This window comes from Cheilinus undulatus, linkage group 7, assembly GCF_018320785.1.
Source record: "Cheilinus undulatus linkage group 7, ASM1832078v1, whole genome shotgun sequence".
In the NCBI taxonomy this organism is placed as follows: domain Eukaryota; kingdom Metazoa; phylum Chordata; class Actinopteri; order Labriformes; family Labridae; genus Cheilinus; species Cheilinus undulatus.
In genome coordinates this window covers 32439898-32458156 of record NC_054871.1, presented here as the reverse complement: position 1 = coordinate 32458156, position 18259 = coordinate 32439898, and the positions used below count along the sequence as shown (strand labels likewise).

The following is an 18259-nucleotide window of genomic DNA, read 5'->3' as shown; positions in this document are numbered from 1 at the left end:
GACATGTCGACATATATGTGTGCTGTCAGCAGCCAAGGTCAAGCTCGATAGCTTCTCTTTTGTCCGGGCTTTTTTACCCCTGGCAATATGCCTGGAGACTACATGCAGTTTTCAGGCCCTTGGGACATCAACAACACCGCCTGGACGGCACCCTAAGCTGTGCTAACTTGCCATATTCAACCCCTTACTCCGCCCTTAAATTGTAGACGTAGTTATTTTTTTCAACAGATTTTTTTTTACCATGCCTCTGGTGATATGCAAGGACATCCAGAGCATGACCAGGGTTGTGTTGATCCTCCTTTCTGTCGGTTGGTGCCCTCAGGTGGCTTACTCGCATTATACACCTTAATTCAGCCTCAGTTATTGCCCCAAACATGCTTTAAGTTCTGCACAGCACTTTATATAGGTTACAGTCCTTGTTTAACTGGTGGCATGATCAAATTCTGATCTTGGTGCTGTTTGGGGCATGTCTTCCCCCACTTACTTCCCCTTTTCTGTCTTTCATTAGCTGTTTTGTCAAAATCAAGGCAAATGCCAGAAGAACACATTAAAATTCCCCATTTAAATTAAACATTTCCAATTGATTATCTTGTGGTCAATTATGACGTTTAGTGCTTTTTACTGTTAACAATCTTTTACTTAGCATTATACTTGGCATCTGTTCATTTATATTTATTTCCACATCAACAAACTGATGTTGTTTTATTCCATCTCATTTTAAAATCTATAGATATATCTTAAAAAGCTCAATATGTTGCATAAGCCTGTACTTCATATAATTATGTAGAGTTGTGGTGGCACTGCTATTCCCTTTTTGGTGTTTGTGTTTTGAAAAGTGAAAGAAACAATGTTTGAATTCGGTAGAAGATGTGATTTTTAATACAAAACCTTGATACGGGTGCAATTTCAGAAGCTAAAACAACTAGAGGTCCCTTACTGTGCAGGGATCATTAAAATCTTCAACTGCTGCAAAACAAGAAACACTCAGTAATGTGCCCTGCACATATTTCCCCAAAAAAGAAATTTCTTCCAGTGTTTCCTCCATGTCACTATTTAAAAAGACATACCAAAACTAACTGGTTAAAATAAGATTTCTAATTAGATACTGTACCCATGATGCTGACATGGTGAACCATGTGTTTTTATCTGCTTGTACATGTACTTTAAAGTCAGTAAAAGCTCCTCGTTGCAGCCACTAAACCCTTAAGAGTGCATTGCATGAGTAACACTCAAACTGCATCATCCAAAAGAGAGAAGTTCATGCTGAGGCTCCACATGGTGAATGTAGATCAAATGCAACGTAGCGAAAGGAGAGAAAACTGAACATGTTCAGCTGTGCTCTTCCCCCTTCTGACTTGTTGAGGTTAGCTCAGCAAACAGTTTGCCCTCAGATAAGACACTTCTTTTCCGGTACCCACCTCAAGCTACGACTCAAAGAGTGATTAGTGCAAAAGATAACTTTGAATCACACAATGCGAGACAGAGGAAGGCTGAGAAAAAGTGTCAGGGGGAGTAACTGATTTAGATGGGAAGTCGTTGAGAGAGACGCTGACATAGCCACCTGTTAGCTTCACATACGCGGCAGTCAGTGACAGCAGTGAGCTGAGAGAGAGGTGGAGAAGCGGGTTAGCTAGTGTAACTTTGTGGACACCTGATGGCGTCTGGTTCTGGAGATCTGCCACCTGCACTGCCAGTTAAACAGCACAGGTAAGACCTACAAATGAAAATTCTATTAGTGTCTGTTTTAGTGGTTTTTCATACAGTCAGGTTATTGACTGAGTCTTCACAGAAAACATCAGAATTAATCAATAAAAGAAGCAAATGTTAACATGTTAAAATTAACTGCAGGCAGCATGAAGGAACCCATCTTTCAATCTCCAGACACTGTGGTATAAAGGTAAATGTTCATACTGTGCATCTTCTTACAAAGGAGTCGGTCATCCAGATGCTCTAGTGTGGAGTCTGACAGTGTTCTGCTCAGCCCTATTGGACCAAACTACGCTCACAACGAGGTCTTCTCTGAACTCACCCACTGTCACGCTGCTCGGTGCCCCATACACCAGCGCTACGGTATGTTTAAAGAGTGATTGCATAAGTTCAAGTAAGGGCTATCATTTACATACTAAATGATCCTACATCTCATGTATACATCTCACTTGCCAAGGCTGTTTACTACAAAGTGATAAGTTTTTCAGTTCTTGTTTCCCATGAGAAATGAAAGAGAGGAAGTAAACATCTGAAACTTTTACTTTCATGAACATGCATGTCAGACAAATTCACTTCCACTAAATCGAACATTTTTTTTCCTTTCACTAGATGCACTGTAGGTTTTTACAATCATGCCCCCTTAAATTCTGAGCTCAGTTCTCCTCACTCTGTTTCTCAGATCCCTCCCCACACCAGGCCAGGTTTTTCTCAGATGGCACCCCACCGCCTGTTCCCAAGAAGCGGCTAGTTCGCACCTTCTCTCTTCCAGCTACTGAGGCACCACCTCTTTCTCCTCTTCCTCCTCCATCTCCTCTCCAAAGACAACCACAGAACTTTGACAACCCTCTGTACATGTTGGCACCCATGTCTTACACCCATTTCCACGGGGAGACAGAAGAGTTTGAACCAGTTAGAGGAAGTCCTGTCTCCTCTCTGTCCCTTGCCCAGCTGTCCTTCGACACCCCAGATGAACATCTGCCTTACATCTTCAGCAGCTTTGACAACCAGAAGGTGGTTTTACAGGAGATTCAGCATCGGCACCTTCTCTCTTTGAGAAGCATGGCACAGCGCCTGGAGGCTGGGATCCTGCTGCAGAGGGAGGCCACAGAGGGGGACATCAACTCTTACCAGCCTCAGGATTTCCTGCTGTGTGATGGCAGCAAGCCAAAGCAGATCGGAGGCATGCTTTATTACAGCGTGCACAGCCCCAAACACAGAGGAAGGGTGTTTGGTGTAAGGGTAATGTAACAACTCCTTTAAGAACTCAACACGGTTTTATATTACATTCTGTAAGCATGATGACTTTTGTTTTGTGCTTTGTTCAGTTGCAGTTATTAGACTTGAAACTGTTTACAAAAGAAGTGATATGCATTTTGCACACAGCAACCAGTAATACAATCATGATCTTTATCAACTTCGGTAACTGTGACACTGCCTTGCGGCACTGGAAACACTTCCTTTAAACTATCATCAGGTGTCATAGCCTCAACAGGAAGACCACACCAGATCTTTTTTTCATTTTTTACACCTAAAACTGCAATGCAAGGAATAATTTTATGACTTTTTTAAGTCTTATGACTGTGTATGTTCTCTCTTTCTGTGCAGCTTCACACACAGACTGATGAAACCTCCTCTCACACCAGACACCAGCTTACACATGTCAACGTGCGAGATGTTATTACTCATTTCCAGCCGAGAAACGCCCTGGTGAATGACTCCAGTAAGCCACAAACTCAAGAAACTCATCTAAAGTTGGACAGCAGTGCAGCAATATCTAAAGGCAGAAACAGCACAGAGTTTTCTGAAGATTGTATGAACCTAGATCTCTGCTCAGTTCAGTCTTTTTTACAGAAAGGGCACTCTGTGAGCATAGAAAGAGACCTGCCACATGCCACACTAGAGGACTATGTGCAGGAGAGCCGCTCGCTCCGAAGGGAGGGTTGTTTGGATCGAGACAGACAGGTTTGTGTCGTGCTGCTGCAGGTGTTAATGGGAGCGCTACATCTGTTTAACATCAGTGCCACTGCAGCTGAGCTCAGACCACAGGGCATCTTTTTAGTGTGGCCAAACAGAGAGAAAGAAGACAGACAGTGGGAAAAGACCGGGAGAAAGGAGGAAATCCAGATGTCATGGAGGACATGTGGTTCCCCACGGGTAGTTTTAACCCCTTTATCTTCATCTCAGTCTGTATCCCATCCCCTCAACTACACCAAATCCCAAATCATAGCGCTCATTCAATACTGCCTCGGCTCCCAAGAGTCAGCCTTGTCCTCATACCGAACAGGGCTCCTTCATCTGTCCTCTCTGCTGCAGAGCGAGCACAGCACTCTACAGGTGGCAGATATGGTGATCATGCTCCAGGTGCTCCTTTGGGGGCCTCGTGTTCCTCTCTTTAGTCCCAGAGGATCCATGACTATGACCTTACACAATTGGCTAACCATCAAACGAGCCCTGCTGGTGATGAAGTTTGCAGAGGGAGGTCTGATGCCGGGGGGGTCAGATCTGGACTGGGAGGACTGTATGTGTCTGCAGTATCTGTCATTTACAGATCCTGAAATACTTGTGAGCATGGCCGGTCAGCTGTGGCTTACTGTAAACTTGGAATGACACTGGTACCAGGATGCTCCACATGACTGTTATTCTTCCTGTTTTTCAAATGAGCTTTGTGATTTGTATGTATTTAAGGCAATCTCAGCTCACTTGTTGTTTTTTTTTTCTGAAACAGAGTTTGTTTTTATTGTATATGCACCAAACAGAACCAGGCCAAGTGGGACTGTTATTCTCCAAACATTTGAGGAGGGAAAACATCCTTGGATAATTCAGGATAGTTACATGATTAAAACTTTCAGTATTTTACCATACAGCTCTAAAATACTCTAAGAATGTTTATGCCTTCACCTTCATTTGAAATTCATCATTATTACACATCTTTTTATTCCAAGTGACCCTTTAGTAATTTAATGCATTTTTGTATTTGTCTGTATCACATTGCCATGAACCAATCACAATTAGGAAGTGTATGAATCAGAACCTGTTGACAGGTTTTGGTTTACCAGCGTCACTGGTCTGAGGTGAAGTTAGTGAGTAGTTTTTTAAATTGTTGAACTCTTAATTAATAATACCAAACTGATTCATTTTTACCCTCTGTTTCATAAACATGTGTCCAGGTTGCCACAATATAAGTGTTACGCTTTGATGGGAAGAAAATCGATATTGAATAAACCACATCATAAGTAAGTCTTTGACACCTTTTGTTTGTTTTTGTTACCAGAAATTGCAGGCAAACTCCTCCTTCTATGGTGGTATCTTCATTTCCTCCCAAAATAGGATACAGATCAATTTTAAATACTCCATCCTATTTACCACTCCTAATCCAGTTTGTTCATAGTTCAGGATGGACCACCACTTCTGCTCTCTTTAACTTCCAGTAGATGAGGGGTTAAAAATATGACTTATCATCTGTATTTTTTAATAACTGGGTTCTTTCAGTTGCATTAATCATTAGAATAACTGAGTTAATGATTGTTTTTATTTTTGTTACATACATGTTAACAAAACAAGCATCAAACAAGATCATTGACCATCAAATTTGTCGATCATGTGACGGCTCCTATAGTATGTCTCTGGGATGTATGAGTGTCTTTCTTTCTGGGGTTCTGTGAAGCTACGTGATGTGGAACAAGTGGGCCCAATCTCTCCACCCAGTCTATAATAGCTGGCTTCTGCTTCATCTCACATCTCATTCATTCTGTTGTACATTCGTTCATTTACTTAATTTTGTAAAAACAAACAAACAAAAAAACAACAAAAAAAACTTCACTTTAACTATTGCCCATCCCTACTCTTCTTGTTTTTATCACTTCTCACAAGCCAGGTTTTGCCAGTCACCTAGAAAGAACAGGCTGAAACCAGTAGTTTATTTTTGCCTGACCTGTACCATCCAAGGATTAACCAGGAAGATCAGCAATAAAAAAAATTCATGCTTTAAATTAGGAATCATCAACTGTTATTCAGTTTCATTTCACATTTTAAGCTTTGATTATTTTACACTTTAAAGGGTTTCACATTTTCACATCTGTATTTAATATTTCTTCTCACTTTGCAGGTTTCAAACATTAACAGTCCCTTTAAACTATAATTGACTCCTTTTAGCTTAAATAAGTTTTGAGTACCATCTGCAGTTTTTTATCCACTACACGAAACATAATTTAGTGTTTTAGAATATACAATGACCAGAAATTTTAGCATAATTGATCCTATAAGAAACTAATAGGTAGATTCACAGTATCCAACTTTATTATTCTGCAGTTTTATTATTGGATCCAAATTACTTTTATTTGTATTTCCCCAAATTTCAGCACAGTATGCCAAAAAGGCATCACAAGTGAACAGTACAAGTATGAAGGCAGTTCTTATTCGGTAAAGCCCTTGTTTTAAAAAGAATAGACTTGGTTAATTTCAGTTTCACATTTCTGTGAGGTTTCCAACAAAGCTTATCATCTATAATGACTCCCAATACCTTAGTTTCAGAAACCCTTTCAATTTCAACATTATTAAAATTCTGTTTATGTCAAAGACAGCACTTAAACCACCAAACAACAATCATTTTGTTTCACTTTCATTTAGAGATAGTTTATTTAAAGCAAACTATTTATTTAACTTAGTTAATTCTATTTCTGCTGTTTTTCAACAATTCCTTGATGTAAGCTAGATCAGACTTTATTGTCCCACAGGGTGTGAAATTTGTCCTGGGCTCTTCACCCATGCTGCAGCCAGAGACAACATTCAACAACATACACATCACACATGAAACACACTTTAACACAAGACACGGAGTATCAGTGAATAATTTCCCCAAAAATCTGAAAAATAAATACCATCAAATTCTCATAGCAAAAGTGAAAGATAAATCATAGCCTAGTCCAATGCCATTCCTGCCTTATTGCTGCCATTTAAGAGCTTTTCAGACACAGGAATACACTAATTTTTAAACCTGTTAAGTCTAAGTGGGGAACCCTGAACCTTATACCAGAGGCCAGTACTTCATACTCTGGATGTTAAACATGAGATTGATTGCCGACCATGTTAGTGGCTGGCCTGAGAGTATGCTTGTTTGTTCCCCTCAGAACAATATAAAATTGTGTCATCTGCAAACACTGTAAATATGAATGTATCAGTTACTGTACAAATAACATTCAAAGGAATTACAAATAACTTAGGTCCTAATACTGAACTTTGAGGAACTCCACAGGTTACTCTCTTCAGATGCAAATCAGTATAATTATTTTTCATATATTACACTTATTTAAAGAGACAAAAAGCATCAAATCTATTTATAAACTTTTTAAGAGTTATAGAAAATTGAGGCAGTACAGAAATTTGTCTATAATCTCACACAATTTGCTTTTTTTTTTTTTTTTTTTTTAATTGGGATCACTTTTGCTGTGTTCATTTTTTCCTGGAAAAGTACCTGTTAGATATGGTTATAAATAAATAAATAAATAATAAAGTTTAATGGCAAGAATCATTCAAAACACTATCTCTTGAAGGTACTGAAGATTTTAACAATTTGATGGTTTTTAACAATTTCAGAGTTTAAAGAACCCCTTCAGATGAGGTTTTCATGCCCTTTTAGATATCAGCCTATACAACTGTGCCATCATAACCTAGCCTGTTACTCTTAGTTCAATTCAAGCATGACTGCAATAATAAACCACTGAAGTTCTTGTTGGTCTAGTGACAAAAAACAGCTAAATTTATTCTTCTTATAAGTTTGCAGAGGTGAATATAAAGGCATGCCCTTTCACATCCGTGTTTTTAACAATTGGTTGTAAAACCACACAAAACCTAGAAAAAAGTGTGCATCCTGTTCATCAAATGGCCAGTTTTTAAGAAGAGTGCAAATTTACAGCATAAAGAAAAAAACAGTGAACTGCAGCCAAAGGGAGGTTACGTAATAGCCAAACTACAAGCCCTGACTTCACCTTTTCTTTTATAACATATTTTGTTGGCCTTTTTAGCTGCACTGATAGGCTGCTGAAGAGAGACAGGAAATGTGAGGGGAGAGCAGGTTAGACATGTATCAAAGGGCCAAGGACTGAAGCTTCTGTACACTTCTTTTTTTTTTTTTTTTTTTTTTAACCAAAAGCTGACTTTATCTTGATGTGGAAAACCAGCACCTTCCTTTTTAGTCTTCTCCATAAATTGCAGCTTGTCTCTTCAAAAACCAGATAACATTTTGTGAGGTGAGCTCTTTTATTTAGTACAGTTACAACATGCAGATTTCTATCAATCAATCAAAGCAACAAATGAAAATCATGCACACATTAAAAAATTAACAAAAAAACAGGAGAATCAAATGATAATTACTATGAAAAAAACATACCTACTTACATGAGTAAGATGAATTTTGATTTATCATAAATATCACACTGTGGAGATGATCATGAGGGTGGTTGTATCAGAGGACATCACTACACATCAGGGGGAGTAACACAGTGGTGAGGACACACTGCCCAGATATTACATGGGCGTTTGCTCTACATTCCTGGTATGTTAACATCTTACCCTAGTGCAAATATCATTGAAACACAGCACATGATAGGTAAAGGTAAAACAACACAAAGAAATCTCTGACGAGAAAACCTCAACCGTGGATAATATATTCCTTTATCAAACAAACGATGAAGATGTGTGGGTATGGACTGAAATAAGAAGAAACATTTGTAACTGCTCAGCGTCTTTTAATCATCGTCGCAGGAGTCTCGCTCGATACTGTAAGCCATGAAGAAAGCGTCAGGGCGGGAGGGGATGAGGGGATGACCCGGTCTCACAATCTCAAAGCCCAGGAAACTGAACGTACGGAGCAGGGGAGCTGAAGAGGAAAGAGACGAGTTAGGTTTAAATCTAAAGGACTTGATAGTGAAACTACAGCCTGCTAGAAAAAAGGAAGCATCTGTGACCACTCGAGTTTGTATCTTTGTTTTGCACTGGCAGCAATTTTTTTTAATCCATGCATTTCTGTATTTTTTTTTTCTTTTTTTTTTTTGGCCACTGCACTCACTAGTTCAATTTTTGGAACACTACTGTGCATGAAAAATGTCATTCTTCATTCTCCAACCAAACAAAATCAAGAAGTGGCAGGACTCAGTGACTTTCCCAACAACAGTGGAGGTGAAAATTATCTGATTCATTTTATTAAGGGACACTTAAGCTGCTGCTTCCTCCAACATGTGCCTCTTTTCCATTGTTTTATGTTTTCTATGTGACATTTCCTTTAGTAAGAAAAAATATGAGGCATAAAGAGTAATTAAAACAAACTTTAAAGTCACTAAAAAGGGATTCAGAAGTGCAGTTAGACAGTCTTTCTAACCCAGTAGCAGTTAGCACCAGTAAGAATAGCTCGGAAACTTTGGTCATGGGCACTGGCAACAAAAACTGAAGGTGGTTACTGGACACCAGCCGTAGATCACAAAAATATTTTGTTTTGAATGACTGACTCAACAGCTCATCAAAAGCAGACAAGTCAAATTTGTCAATGGTAAGCTCTTACGTTTGGACCTTGCATGCTAAAAGAAAATACAGAATTCTGTCCTAAGTCTGCTTTAACTGTCAGAGGATCAGGTAAGCTTTAAAAATAAGATTTATCCCGTTTAAACATACAATCTGAGGGACTCTGGGGACTTTTAATTATCTGGGGTTTTTTTTTTCTTTAAATAATGTTCCCATTTCTTAAACATGGTTATTTATTCATCTTTTTTACTTTTTAATTTCCAAAACATGTTGTGACCTCCAGTGTCTGCCTGTTTTTCCACTCCAGTATTTAAACATACCACAGCAGTAATTATTCCATCTGCTAGATAAGCACTGACATGGGCAGAGGGAATGTGATTTTTGAGTCAGTTCTATCGCTTTTACATTAAAAGAGGTAATTGTATTCTGTGTAAATCAGAAGTTTCAATGAATTATTCTTCAGTTTTTTTCCTTTATCATGATCTAATATGTTTTCTGTCTGCTTTATCAGTGTGTTTTAGTATTATCGTGTCTTTATCAATCTGTCCACATTAGCCACCAAAGTTATGTCAAGATTCAGGCATGATCTTCTTTAACCCCACCTTGTCAAAGCCTGTAACTGTACAAACCCAAAGAATAACACTTAAAACCAACATTTCTCAACTGCTGAATCAGGAGCCAATGGTGGGTTGCAAATGTGTGCCTGGAAGAAAAAGTTTCAGCAAAAAAAAGCTATGATGTACAGAAGCCCAAGGCAGACACCCTAACCCTAACCCTGGGCCACCCATGCACATGGTGCTCAACCTAACCACTAGGCCATCTGTGCCCCAGTATTTTTTACTCAAGATCTTAACTTATCTTGGGACGACAGAGCAGATATTCCCTAGACTTATCCAAATCTTGAGAAAACAACCAAAGTTAACACATTATTCTAGAAAACTAGGAGTAAAATAAACTGTATGTATGCATGTCCTCGCTTTTTAAATCTCTTTGTTCAATCATGTGTTTTATTTCATCTAAGGTCCAAAATGAAACTTTATCATTTAACAAATTTAAGAGTGGATTTCTCATGAAGGAGGTGGGTCCTAATGCGCAATTAGTCTAAAGCCACTGGTTTGAAATGTGTTAAAATATCTTCATAATGAAAAATGGCAACATTTTTTGCCACAAGTGGTTTTAAGAAGTAACTGTTTAACAAACAAGCACGTAAATGTCTCACCTCTATCGTCACGGTTCTTGTGGAAACAGATAAACACGTGATCAACCTGCAGTTGCTCTTCTGCAAACTCCAGTAGAAGGGCGAAACTGTAAAAAAACAAAGAAAACAATATGTGTTAATGTTCCACTGGAAGGACATTAATAAATAACAGAAATTGAAATAACGAGATTTACACAACAGTCTGGGCCTTACAGCCTGGTTGTCATCATTGCTAGGGTATTCAGGCTCATGTATTAACATTTATGCTTTAACAATGGTTCGATACCATACTTCAATTTTGATCCAACACCTCATCTACTTTAAACATCTGTATTAGCTTTAGTACATAACAAGATCTTTTTATGTTTTCTAGTTTCCTTTGTTGCAAATCAAATTATTTCTGCTTTCATTTCAAACATAAAATAATAATAACACTTTAAATGTTAGAACAAAACACATTTCTTTTAAACTCAGCTAAAAAAAAGAAAAAGTATGGCCACAGACCTGTCTTTGCTGCCCTCGGGCAAAGCTCCAGGAGGGATCTCAACATAAAGGTTCCCTCCTTTCAGCGCTGCCCTCCAGACACAGTGCTTGCCTTCAGAGCGACGGGGCTCAAAAAGCAAGAAGCGCACTCTGCTGTTTGCAGGGGGAGGCTCCTCAAGAACCAGCAACTGAGTATCCTGCAGGACATGGAAGAATTTAAAGAGCAATTAATTAGTAAAATCAAACAAGTTACAACTGCAGAATGCAGGAAGTGTAGTGAAAAAATAATATGACAGGGCTGCACAGTGCGACATATATGTCGCAAATGCTACAAGAAAATTGGTCTGTGCTAAGAGGTTTTCACTCCTCATCGCACAGGTGCTATGACAAAGTGAGAGAGGTGTGTGCACGCCAGACGTGCAGAACACTTTAGATTTTACTTGTTGCTCCAGAAACTTCACTCCACTTTGATTTGAGATTTGAATTTCATACCCAGTCCATTTATTTATTTCTGGTACATTTTAGAATCAAGCGGAATGTTTTTTGCTCTCGTTGTGCGCAATCCTGTGCATCTGGAGCACGAGCAGATGGCAAGAGACTGACCTGCTGCAGCTCATACAGATGGGGCAGGCTCAGGGCAAACGCAGTACAGGTGTCATTATGCTGAAGAGAAGCGCTGCTATAATCCCAAGTTTTATTTTAAGGCACGTAGGCTAGACAATGTTAAAAACGTTTATCTACTAGCTTACTTCTCTGTTAGCCTCGTCCTCTCCAATTACGCACTGATGGTTGCAGGGAGTTGGCTGTCAGTGAGAGGACAGAGCTCTGAGTCTGCGCTAACTTCTGATAAAAGATTAATGTATAAAACGATGCATTTTTTCTCCACTGATATCGTAGCTGCTGCTGTTTGGTTAACAAGACAATACGCGTGTAAATATAGCATACAGGTCCGATATGACACAGACAGACAGCAGTGTACGAGGGTGAGTGAGTGAGTGAGTGAGAGAGAGCGAGAGAGAGAGAGAGAGAGAGAAGCATGGAGGAGAACTCCAATAGTTCTGATGTTATGATTACACTGTTAGGGAGAAAAGAGCGTCTGTTCATTTACATTAGCTCTATAAACATCAGACCCCAGTGTGATAGTACAGTGTTAAATTAATTTCTACTAATGTTAGGAATATTTTCCTATTACTCTGACTATCAGTAAATATATGAGGGGTGTCCAAACTATGGGCTGTGGGCCAACTGTGGCCCTTGGTCCTTTTGAATTGGCCTGCAAGAAATCCATTAAAAAGACCCACATAATGGCATAAAACTTTACTATATTTCTTATTTTGACTAGGAATGCACAATATTTGGGGTTTATACAATATGGGGATATTTACAAATTAAATTTAGCTGATATCAATACCAATATATAAATGTAGTTTCGACCTAACACTTCAGTCCTTGAAACACAGTTTAATGATGAACAAAGAAATGTACTTCAGTCTCTAGAACACACTAAAGTTTAAGTTATAAGGATGAACACAGAAAAAGATCTCAGCTGTCTGTCAGTCCTGCCAAAAGTAAAAAACTGATGAATACAAACAAAAGGATTACAGCAGCAAATAGCAGCACAAACTAAGCTCGTTTGCTCCTCTGACTGATCTCCAAGTCTGATTTCCATATCATATTGCTCTAATCATCTTCAAGCACCAAAGCTTCTGTAAAGTTAGTCAGCTTCCAGCAGTTTGCTCTTGTTTTGTGTCTGAATGTGGGGATGAACCATCGGCGACTCTCTTCTCTGTGATTGGCTGTTTGCTTTGGTAGACATTAATGAGAGCTGTAATTTAGGTTGTTTTGGGGTTTTTTTTCCAAGTACATTCACTTACTAAGCATATATTTTGGTTACATGTTGGTTTTAGAGATGTAACAAACATTTTATATACTGTGCTACAGGTTTTTGTTCTGTGCTACAAGATTGTCAACCTCTGTTGCACCAGTGCTATGGGCAAAAAATGTTAACATACAGCCCTGTATGATTATAAGAAAGGAAAGTAGAAATGTCAAAGTTGCGTGTTAAATTGATTCAGTTTTAATACAGATCCCAAAGCAACCAACAACTCCTCTTAAGTCAAATGCCTGATCATGTGATTCAGGGAATTAAAAGCAAAGTAAATTACTTTCTGAAAACAGATACATTCTTGTGTATTAAACAAAGAGCACAGGCTTTAGAAAAGAGCATGTGACTCCAGGGCCTTCTGATCTTTATCAAACATGTTTGATTACTTACAAAAAGCAATGACTGAAGTAGAAAAGCAGCTGAGCAAAACAGTAATATCACAAGCTTAAGTGAGTAAAGCTGTGACAGGATTCAAACTGCTGAAAGGCAAAAAGCCATGTTTATCTTTCAGTCAATCAATAAATATAATTTTCTTTCTGTGCTGTTAAGCCGAGGGCAGCCAAACCCCAAACCTTCTGACAGGAGAGAAGCTGTCAAACGGATTAAAACAGCAAAAATGTTGGTGTAACTTGGTGTTGTCACAATACTAGTTTTTTGTTTTTTAACTCTAATACCATTCAAGTAAAAATTAAACAAAACTGCCAACTGTTTGATACCACAGCAGCACAATTCCTTAGCAACCAATATTGAGTTTTAAGTTATCAAAAATGCATGCTATGCAAATTGTCACATTTGTCATTAAAATAGCACAATGTTGTTTCAAAAATCTGTATTGAAAAGCATCTTAAAATACCAAAAATTTTACTAACTTTAGTTTGACTTACAGAGTAGAATAGCTTAGCTGAAAGATTGCGATCCCGCTGGTCATTCCCTCGCCCACCTGGGATCTTCAGGGGTGGGAGAGGGGCATCAGGAGCACCACAGAGGCCCCGGACACGGGTTACTGCAACAGCAGGAGCATCTCCTGGGACTGGAGATACTGGAAGACGAAACAAACACACATATAGAAGGAGGCATTATAGGTTGCGTATTCACTGAGATTCTGAAAGAAACAAACACCAACGCTATGAATATGAACAGCAGGTTAAACAAACATTACACAGTTTAGTGAATTATCACTGAAACAGTTAAACAGTTGCTAGGTAATATGATAAAGAGAACATGTTCTTGCATAGTGTTTGACATGCTTGTTTTTCATTTACAGATAGAGAGGAGTTTATGCATCACCATATCACATCATTGATGACTTGACACAGAAAATATGTCCTAGTTTACTGAGTCAGCTGTCAATCATATATTTACAACTGCTTCAACCAGCTTCTTCATCTCACAAACACTAGCTCTTGTTAAAAATTGTTGATGTTGACTGGTGTCTAACTTCCTCAAACAGGTCTCTGTGTGCCTTGGTTTCTGTCAGACAAATTCAGACTTGTCACATGATTCACAGTTGAGGTCTGCCAGAGGAACAGCCTCAGTTTGTTTAACCATTAGCCTACTTTAGCCCTCCTGTGTTGCTCCAGTTTACAACAGGAACAAACACCATTTAAGTGAGCCAGATCAGCCATTTTAATTCAGAGGCCAGCCAAAGTGCTCTGTAGAATTAGCTGAGGCTTGCTTGCGCGGAGGTCTGTGTGTGTGGCTGCATATATTTACAGTGTTGTTGAGAGTAAGCCTATTCTCAGAGCTCGTATCTGGAGCACAAGCTATTAGCAGCAGCAGCACTTCCACAGACTCACACAAACACTCCCGCAGATGCTCTCTTACGCAAATGTCACAGCTCTGCTATATGTGGAGCAGATTTGTGAAAACCAAATGAAGACTATTGTCACCCCCATAATAACTCAGACTGACTGAGTTAATATGAAACAACATCTACTGCCTGATTGTGCAAGGCAAAGGAGATTTCCAACCAACACAGGTCACCTAAATCTCATTATCAGATTATGTAAAACAGCCAATTAGCATCGTCCCATCAGAACTTCAATGCCAATTTTTCCTTCAAATTAACACAGCTGAATCCACTTCTGCATTCCATCTGCGTCATTTAAAAAAAAAAATCAGACTCCCACACCAGGGAGCAACACAAAACCCACCGTGGTCACATGAGTCTTCAGCTTCTGCTTGTGTAAGCAAATCTTCCATGTATGGAAACCTTGAACAAACACTCATCTTTAGGTGAATGTCATATAGTTAATGTTATTCAGGAAGTGGGGGTATTTCAAATTGACAACCTGCTGCTGTTTTTCCATGTTACACCTCAGGTGGAAGATCAGATTTAAAACTGGGAGTGAATAAATTTGAAAGGCGTATGTCTACAAACCTGGCTGATTAGTGCCTATTGTTTGAGCTTCACAAAATATCTGCTTTAGGTGCACATTTTAAAATCCTCATTGCTCATTGCTGCTGCATTGGTGTAGCTTTATTAAACAACAGACATGTTCCGTGTACAATATGTCATTATTGGACTCGCTGTTCCTCATACCACCCCCCTTCGCCATGCAGTGGAAATTTCCTACGAGTCCTTCACAACAGTGTGGCAAACAGCCTCGACCAAATCTTGTCAGCACAAGACTGACGTTACAAAACACCCCACAAAAACCACTCAAAACCTGTTTGAAAATATGTCCCATTTGGCTAGGGATCAAACCCCTCTGCTCTCATTTCCAGTCAATCCTCCCATTTAATCACAAGAGCAACAGCAAACAAGCCTTCTAGATAGGATAAAAGACAATGAATAGTATAATCTTTCTTTAGATTAATGCACAGAAAATAGGTGAGAATAAATGTTGCACCACATTTATTCAAAACTGTTGGCATCTAAAGAGCCTTAAATCCTTCAATATACAGCATGTAAACAGAGTCCGACGTTAAACACATGAAGCTACAAACGATCAACTCGGCCATCATTTTAACTACGTGGGTTAGCGTAAAGGTAACTTATGTAAGTGTTCTTGGAGCCCAAGTACCCTTAAAATTGAAACATGATCAAAGAAATTAGCTTTTGTTTTTGAAGAATTATCTAAGGTGTTGCGAAATCAGGGTGATTACGTTAGCCTGCAAGCTAACGCACCTAATAATTTGTATAAACTGACATTGTTGATTCAACTAAGAAAAATGTTAAATTGGTCAGGAAATATACATCTACACAGTCGAGTTAGTCTAGATATTCTCGGAGCTACACGAAACCACCTTAGTGAAATTAATTCAATAGCCAAGCCAATCCTTTTACCGATAGCTGACTAGCCTTAAGCTAACAAACGTCTGTGGCGTTTTACGTATTAGCTTGTGTTAGCTTAGCTTGGCAAGCTTCAATATTAACAGCATCGTCTCAGTGATTTCTTTATGAGCTGTAAACTGAAGTTAATGATGATTACTTATTTACGGTGTGAATTTAGAATTTTGTAATTTTTAATAACTGTATTTATCAAAAGATAAAACATGAGACATATTTGATTAATTGAGCGATTGAATATATTTCGGAAATGTCAACTGAAATAAATAAAGCTGTTATGTAAACAGGAACCGTAGGGGACAGTGTTAGCCACTCCTGTAAATACGCTGTTATCTGTTAGCTAGGCCGCAGTGTTACAACGTAGCTTAGCTGCTAGTGGTAGTTAGCTTAGGACAATTCACGGAGACTTTAGCGACATACCTTTCACTTTCAGGTTTATTACTGGATTGCTCAATAACAGGCATCTCGGTTAAGTTTCTCTCTTTTTCTCTAACAAAACAATGACTATTCAAAATCGTCTGTAGGTTAGATTTAACCATCCGGCCAGCGTCCACACCAGCTGCTCGCTCTGTCCTCCTTCTCCTCAATGTTGAGCTCAGGCTGAGAGCTGGCAGGATGCAGAGTCTGTCAGGGGCGTGTCTTATCCCTCATGACGTGTTAGTGGGAAAACATGACGCACTTATTTTAGTAAACATTTAACATTAAAACATAACAAGTGACATAGTAATGAGTGAGTCTGATTTAGAATTCCTGCTTTTGTACTTCTGATGGTATTTCACACTTCCGCCCCTAAAAATGTAACCTGTTATTATGACAACTAGTGTTTCAATTACAGAGTTCCTTTTAAAACATTTTTTAAATGAATGAATTTATTTTTTAGGACATTTTGTCATTAATAAGCCTTGTGCTTAGGACTCCTGCTTGTGCTCGGGACTTCTGGCAGGCCACTCCATCCTCTCCACTCCCAAATTCTGGATGTAGTCTCTGATAAACATGGCACTGTGGGGGTGAGCGTTTCTATCTTGAAGGACAGAGTTCTGTCCCAGTCTGTGGAGTTATGGGATTGCATATCTCAGCTTGATGTCTCTCTTCATTGAGATTGCTTCCAATGATGACAAGCCTTGTTTTTCTGGTAAAGGAAATGCCACCCCACACCATCACACTGCCTCAATTGAAGGTAATATTCTGTTAGTGCAGCAATCTGCATAGTGTTCTCCACGTCTTCTCCACACTTTGACCCTATGATTGACCGGCCATTGGCAGAATCTGAAGTCATTGCTCAACATAACATTCCTCCACATGTTCAGGTTCCAGTGCATGTGTTGCCAACACCAGTGCAAACTGGCTTGATGGAAAAGGGCAGTCATGGCAGGCCTCCTGGCAGCCTTATGAGACTGGAGATTGGCTGTTTGCAGTCTGTCCCTAATTGTCTGGGTAGAGAGCCATCTGCTATATTGTCCTACAAACCTTGACTGCAAGTCTGTAGAAGACAGTCTACAGTTCCTAAGTGCTGACAGGGTGAGGAAATGATCTTCTTGATGTGTCGTCTTCTTGAGACACCCACTTTGCTGCTTGTCTCTGACATCTCCTGTTATGGGGAAGTTGGCCTTCAGTCTGGAGATGGTACTAGGGCTCCCTCCAAATAATACCACAGCTTGGTTCTGTAGAACACCAGGTTGAAGTTGCCCTTTCACACAGGCCCTATCCAGATCAGTCCAACAAGGCATGCTGATTCTTGGAGCAGACTCCTACTGACCTCTGTAGCAGGGCCCATGCAGGTGCAATCAGGCACCTGTGTGTGCCAGAAGCTCAAATCAAAAGTCACAGCAGCATAAGCAATTCGGCTTTGGCAGAGAAGATTTGACTAATTTTTCATCTTTTTTTCAACCCACATACTTAGCTCTGCTGCTCATCCCACAAATGAATGTTCCTTAAAAATGTAGTGTAAGATTTATTGCCAAGAAGCATTGTTACAACAACAAATTAATCTACCAAACACACATTTCCCTACTTTCTGTGCTACATTTGTAATAGATAAATAAAGTGCAATGTATTCATATAACCTGGACCAGTTGTTCCCAATCTGGGGTCCAGGCACCTCTAGGAGGTGCATCAAAGATTTTCTTAGGCTACCTTGATAAAAGAATCGTCATACTCATTTTGATATTATCATTTATTTTAC

At 39.2% G+C, this 18259-nt stretch overlaps 2 protein-coding genes across 2 annotated transcripts; one reads left to right on the top strand and one right to left on the bottom strand.

Moving 5' to 3' along the window:
• Nucleotides 1-1496: 1496 nt before the first annotated feature.
• On the top strand, nucleotides 1497-4924 carry peak3 (PEAK family member 3). Its single transcript, XM_041792143.1, has 4 exons — nucleotides 1497-1707; nucleotides 1931-2070; nucleotides 2387-2946; nucleotides 3313-4924. The coding sequence occupies exons 1-4, from the start codon at nucleotides 1655-1657 to the stop codon at nucleotides 4312-4314; spliced, it is 1755 nt and encodes a 584-aa protein (XP_041648077.1). The 5' UTR covers nucleotides 1497-1654; the 3' UTR covers nucleotides 4315-4924.
• A 3024-nt stretch (nucleotides 4925-7948) lies between these two features.
• oaz1a (ornithine decarboxylase antizyme 1a) lies at nucleotides 7949-16676 on the bottom strand. Its single transcript, XM_041791032.1, is given in 6 exon segments — nucleotides 7949-8581; nucleotides 10439-10524; nucleotides 10922-11097; nucleotides 13670-13756; nucleotides 13758-13824; nucleotides 16498-16676. Coding segments are annotated over 6 exon segments (666 nt in total). The 5' UTR covers nucleotides 16617-16676; the 3' UTR covers nucleotides 7949-8450.
• Between the last annotated feature and the right edge of the window lie 1583 nt (nucleotides 16677-18259).